The following is a 6,810-nucleotide window of genomic DNA, read 5'->3' as shown; positions in this document are numbered from 1 at the left end:
ATCGTGCCTTCGCTGACACCACTGCTGAGGTTATCTCAATTCGTTGGCTTTTCGAAGATTTGGGTGCTCCTCAGTCGTCCCCTACTGATGTTTTTTGTGACAACTGCAGTGCTATTCAGATTGCCCATAATGATGTCTTTCATGAACGCACCAAGCACATTGAGATTGATTGTCACTTTGTTCGGCAACGTATCCTTATTGATGCTGTTCGTCTCATTGCTGTTGGCACACTAGATCAGACTGTTGATATCTTCACGAAAGCTCATCACCCGACTCGTTTCCGGACTTTGTTATCCAAACTCAAGATGGTATCCTTAGCTCCCACTTGAGTTTGAGGGGGCATGTTAGAGAATCATTAGAGAAACATTAGAATCATTTTAGATCAGTTAGTATCGTTTATATTTATATGGCATATCTGTATATTAATTGTAGGATTCTATACTTCTATTACTTTGATTCTTCTGGCTCCTATATATATCCCTTGTACATTGTACTTTTGATCAGACTGAATCATACACTTTTCAGATTACTCTCTCAATCTCTTGTTTCTAACAATCAGCACACAAATACAAAAACACAGTACATAAACAATGAAAGTTAATACAAACAATAAATCACAGCACACAAATAACGAATCTTATGACCGAAATAATGAACATTTCAGCTTCATCGTTATTTCATTTACATTTTTCGTAACTATTTTTTCGAGAAAAAAATCAAGCGTGATAAAGTAAGCAATAATCAAACAACTTGAATGAGTAGTGAGCATCTTATTACACAAGAGAATGAGAAGAAAAACGGTAATAGAAAACATGCGAAATAATTGCATGCATATATACTTGTTAATCGTAGTTTTTCTGTGCTCGTAAGGTTTTGCATGTTTGACGGTAATAAAATGAGGAAGAATTGAACTTATTGCCTTGAATAATCGTTAATTTCTTTGCTTCTTAGGTTTCGTTAAAGTTTTTGTACTTTGATTTGAGAAGTTTTCGATTGTAAACGGTTTTGGATTTTAAAAGATTTTTAAATATGAAGATTAGATGAAACGGGTTTTGGAATGAGAGTAGAAAAAAGTGTTTTAGATCGAGAGTGGAAAAAAAAAAACTGCAATGCGCATTCTGAGTTGTGCGCTAGTGGAGCAAGTGTGCACACGTTTTATTTTTAGAGTATTTTTAATTGTAGCTGGGTCAATTTGGTTGGATTTGATGATCAAAAACTTGTGCTTGTAGCGTTACTTGCTAATAAAAGCTCATCTTTAATGAGTTTTATACTGGATTTGTTTGATAACTTATTATAATATTAGTTGAAAGTGACTGCCATACTATTGGGAAAATGGATCATTCCCGATGAAAAAAATTGGATCGTATTAATTATGAACATTATTCTCTCTCATATTTAATTTTGGTCTCACTTATAAAACGTTGAACTTGCCACTAAAAATGTAGTGGAATAATTTTGTTGTGGACAAAAATACATTCAAATAATTTAAAAAATGACAAAAATGCTCAATATTAAATATGTATTCTCAAAAATATTTTAGAAATTGAATTTTGATATAATTTTTTGTAAGCATGATTAGAAAAATGAGATATTTTTATCTTTAGAATTTGATAATTTTTTTTAGTATATATTTTTTTGTGATTTTTTTCAACAACTAATAATATTTTTAAAAAATAAAATAAAAATATAGAGATCAAATTTTTATTTCTTTTTTCGTGTGTATTTTTTAAACAGTTATCTAAATATTCTTATAAAATTTTAGATCAAATATATAAACAATTTGTTGAATATAAAGTCGTTTACCACTTATAAAAAAATATTATTTTTTATCATTTTTGTCGCATTTTAAAATTATTTAATATATTTTTGTCGATAATAAATTTTAAATGTATTTTTATTAACTACAAAATTATTCAGTTGTATTTTTAGTAATTTACCCTTTATTTTTTCGTCAAAATATATAAGTTGAGTACTATAATTTTTCAAAGACAAACTTAATATTTTTTTTCTCAAAGAACTCTTTATATATTCATTCAAAAAATGTTTGACATCATCCCATTATAATAAATCAACGAAAAGGAGTCTAATGTTTTATATCTTAGCATTCCCTCACCGCCTCATACCACATGTTTGGAGTATCCAAAGATTTTTTTTATTTGTAGAACAATCCAATTCCATTGGTTGGCTTTGTTGACTAATTTTTATGTAGAAACTTAAAAAAATGAATGATTGTGTTGTAGGAGGAATCCAAAATTAGTATAATGCTAAATAATAATACTACAGTCATAATCATATCAACGATGGCCATGCCAAATAATTAACCACATTACTTGTGGTCATCAATATTTTCGAAGACGTGACTGGCACCTTATTAGGGAGATTATTTCTCTTCTTATAATGGACAACTTTTTTTTTTCTTTCTTATCTTGGAGTTTTCTGAAAAAAGATAATGGTCAATATTTCCATTTATTTATTTAAATATAAGTTATGCTATTTAAACAACCGCAGCCATTGATAACTCTTTAATACATATATCTAAAAACATGCAACGTATTTGTAATAAAAAGTTGTCAATTATTTCAGTTGTTTAAATATTATTTATTTCTTTTTAAGCTAACCAGAATTTTATTAAGAAAAAGGAAGGCAATTGGATTTTGTATTTTTATTATATTTTTTATATTAAAAAATAGTTATTTTTGTTAATATGAGATTATGTGATTGAATACAAAATTATTTCTGAACTACAAAATTCATCTTAAAACAAGTTTTAAGAGAACAACTTTGAATTCTGACCCTAATCTCACAAAAGTAACAAAACCTAAATAAGGGAGATGATTACATCAATTGAACTGGGTTATCATGTTATTCATGTTGATCATGAAGGAAATTTTCATCTCAAACTAAGATGCCAAAATAAAGCAAGAATTATACTCATTGAACAGAAAGCTATTGTTCTTTCATTTTCATTCCAATACTGCTTATTCATGTTTATTATCAAACAATACATACTTGTACAAACAACACAATCCACCTTTAACATAATATGACAGATTCATAAACATCAACAAATTGAAACAAAAATTTCAACTTTGAATTTCGTTTCCAATCGCTTCTGTCGATCTATTTGCAGAAACGAAGGACGTTGGTGGTTTCGTTACAGCAGCCATAATATCGGCATATCCAACCACGCCAACTAAAACTTCATCGTTCTCATCCTCGGTCACCCAAATATGAGTCGCCCTGTGAGATAGCATCTGAGCCATGACTGCAGCCAATGAACTGGTAACTTTACATGTCAGAGGTGCGCTTCTACCCCGATACATGCTCCTGGAACCAAAACTATGGCTTGCAGAATTACTGAAGAACCCGATACTCCTGCTACTGAACTTTTTTGGTTTTCTTGGACTGCCACCATTAACTAAATTATTTTCTCCAGCTGCTGAGTTTATGGAGAAATCGGGCAGGGTCCTTGTGGTAACATTGTCTTCAACTCCCATAACAAACTGCCCAGATGAGAGATTGGCTAGAGCCCATGCTGCAGCTAGGTAGTCGCATTTCCATAACCTGCATGACGAAATTTCTCCAATGATTTTACGCTGGCCATCTGGCGTGCTTTCAATGACTGCCACTGCAGTAGGGTCTTGAGGAAGCTTTTGAGTTGCTTCAATGGCCGGAGAAGAGGATTCGATATAACTGTAGTTAGAATTAATTGCTCCGAGAGCAGCAATGGAAGTGAGAGGAAGAGGGGCGAGAGCACCAAGGCAACCAATGATAAAACGGAGTACATCTTCTCTAGAGAGACAGCAGAACTTGTCACGGATAGCAGCACTGGAAGATGAAGAGTTTCGATTCATGTTTGCAGGTAGGTTGTTGCTGCTGCTGCTAGGAGTTTCAGAATTCTTAAGCCACTTGCCATAGTAGATAACCGAGAATCGCTTACTCATGCCCTTCCACACCACACTCTTTGGAACAAGAAGACGTTTCACACCTTGCTTCATCATGTCCAGTGCATCTATCAACCTAAGTGAAACATTAAGGGTGTGTTAAGCAAATTAGAAAACTGATCCAAGAATATTAAAAATGAAAACTAGTTACGAAATCTACCTAAATTTAAACTAGCTTCAAGAGACACATATTTGTCTTGAATTTGTTTTGAATTTAGATCAACATCAAATCATTTTTGTTAAACTAGATGACTAAGGATTTTTTTTTCCTTATGAAAAATGAGAGGGAAATGTGGAAACTGTTTAGCTCAAAACCAATAATTTATTGGATCTTTACCATACATGTCTAAATTCAAAACCAGCTCCATATTAGTTATTGGATTTTTTAAGCTTAATAAAACCTCATAACATTTTCCTTTGTTACTATGTTTTTATTCTTTTCTTAAGACAAGATGGCAATTCCCTAAAATATGTGCACTTTATCCTGAGATAGTGACTTTTACAACCAGAGCATATATTGGACACCATTTCCCAGGGCCGATTTGGTAACCAAGCAAAAACAATTATTTCCAAGAATTCAAATAGTTGATAAATTTAAACTTCATTTTCATATGAATATAAGAAAGCAACAAATTCACATTTAGGACAGAAATCCAGATAACACGATATAATTCTGGATACTTCTAGTCGGTATACAGGTGTATTTACTTCCTACATAAGTAGGAGAAACCATACGTGGGTACCTAAGAAACATGTGCTTGGCATAAGACTAAAGTTATGAAACAATTACTTGGGAATACAAATCTGCCACTTATGCTTTCAGAGGCATGAGATACTTGTAATTTGACAGAATCATATTCCGGGAAGGATCTCGAATACTAGTATTGGATTCATCTAATCCTAGATGCCTATAAGAATATGATGTTGCAACAACATTCCCCAAATATCTCATCTCTATTAGCAATACAAATCATACCAAAAACACACACAACCCCCATCCATACAAAGCATTCTATCAGTAAGATCAGACACAAAAGCACACGAAAACATTAGAATCTTATCCCATTGCACACTTGCAAAGAATTGTCACCAAAGCAACCTATAAAATTGCTATAGCAATAGCACAATCATCAGTTCAATTCACTATTAATCCAGCTCAACAAAAGTCAACGAAATTCTTGTCGGTAAAAACCCTGGACAAACTTACCTGAACCAGATTAACTGAGTGGATAGACTAAGCAATTCAACAAACACATGGTAAGCATACCAACCCAACAAGTATAGTTTAATTTTTTATTTATTATCATATGATCAAATCTAAAAAGTCTTAGTAGGGATAGGTTGCTTGTTTACCTTGTTGCAGGATCAACCAATCTAAGCAAAGAATTATTAGGAACAACCACATCAGAAACAGGTGTCTTCAATGCCTTGTCCTGATCCTCAAGACACTGATTCTTAGCCAAGAAAGCAACTATATCAAATGAATTAAGGATCCCAACAAACCTCTGCTGCCTCATCTCACTGTTCTCAATACCAACATGAGATCTCTTCTTCCAAATTGGTATGCTCCCTTCAGGGGATTCACCAATTGCTCTGATTGCAGTCTCCACAGTCTCACTCTCATGGAACTCCACTATCTCTGGCTTCCCCACAGTGAGATCCCCAACAACATGGTACAAGAACACCGATGCCATATTCAGAATCCAAAAGGGTAACCGGATTCACAACAAAGATTAGATTTTTCAGAAGGGGAAATTAAGAAAAAAGAAAAAAAATTAGGGGGAAAACCCTAAAAAAACGATGAATTTTTTAAAGGTATGAGCTATAAGAGGGTATGGAGGAAGATGAGGAGAAGATCAAGTGCTGTAATGGGTAGTCTGAGGAGGATCAAGTTGAGAAGGAGAAGTGAAGAGAGAGAGGTTAAGGAGCAGAGACCCTTTGCTTTTGCCATTGCCATGGAAGAGGAATCCTCACAACAAGGTTAAAGCCCATCAATCAAGTAGGGAGAAAAAAGAAAAAGAATATCCGAAAGGTTTGTAATATTAGATTAAGAATTGAGTTGTTTATAGAAGATTATAGAGACTTTTGAGTGGCCTACGGAAGAAACGAAGAGGCAGAACAGAGAAGAAAAGAAAATGAAGGAATTTAAGATGAAGGTATCACGCGGTCGGACCTGAGAAAGTGACAGTGATCATCAGCTCCCTACCTCCACATTGTAGTAACCCAATTATTTTGTAACAGGACATTAACCGAGTATTAAGAGTATATACTCGATTTGCTCCTCAAAAAATTTCGAGCCAAACATTTTAGCTCTTAACTAAAATTAATTATTTGATTGGTTCTTAACAATTAATTTCATCAGACACTTAGGTCATTTGTTCCGTCAACTCTAATGGAGAACAAAATAGTCCCTGACAATTTTAACAAAGGACAAAATGGTCCCTGACAACTCTAACAGAAGACAAAATGATCCTTGACTCTCTCTGTTCAGAAATAATACCGTTCTCTTCCAATTTTCATCATATCTCGTATAACCTTAACATTTATACTCTCATTCTTCACCTTCACAATCTTCTTCTTCATCTTCTCCTTCTTCCTCTTCAACTCCAAAATTAAGCCATAGTGTAACTGCCACACGTGTCGTACCTATCTCAACATGTCATATCCACCTCCTCCCCACTTTGCTCACCAAAAGCATACACCAATACATCCTCGATAACAGCATCACTTCCAACCCCGACAACGTCCACCACATTCTCAAGATCAAGTTCTACAACTACCTTAAGGGCACGTCTTTCTCCACTATTTGCCAAGCAATATAGATTGTTGGACACTAGAATATCACGAGAAGATTCTCCTTCGACAT

At 33.8% G+C, this 6,810-nt stretch overlaps 1 protein-coding gene across 1 annotated transcript; it reads right to left on the bottom strand.

Moving 5' to 3' along the window:
* Positions 1 to 2,925: 2,925 nt before the first annotated feature.
* LOC130974034 (CBS domain-containing protein CBSX6) lies at positions 2,926 to 6,164 on the bottom strand. The gene is made up of 2 exons (XM_057898757.1): positions 5,298 to 6,164; positions 2,926 to 4,020 (listed from the first exon to the last, which is right to left on the bottom strand). The coding sequence occupies exons 1-2, from the start codon at positions 5,636 to 5,638 to the stop codon at positions 3,084 to 3,086; spliced, it is 1,278 nt and encodes a 425-aa protein (XP_057754740.1). The 5' UTR covers positions 5,639 to 6,164; the 3' UTR covers positions 2,926 to 3,083.
* Between the last annotated feature and the right edge of the window lie 646 nt (positions 6,165 to 6,810).

Source organism: Arachis stenosperma, chromosome 4 (assembly GCF_014773155.1).
Source record: "Arachis stenosperma cultivar V10309 chromosome 4, arast.V10309.gnm1.PFL2, whole genome shotgun sequence".
Lineage (NCBI taxonomy): Eukaryota > Viridiplantae > Streptophyta > Magnoliopsida > Fabales > Fabaceae > Arachis > Arachis stenosperma.
This window is presented reverse-complemented; position numbering and strand designations above follow the sequence as displayed.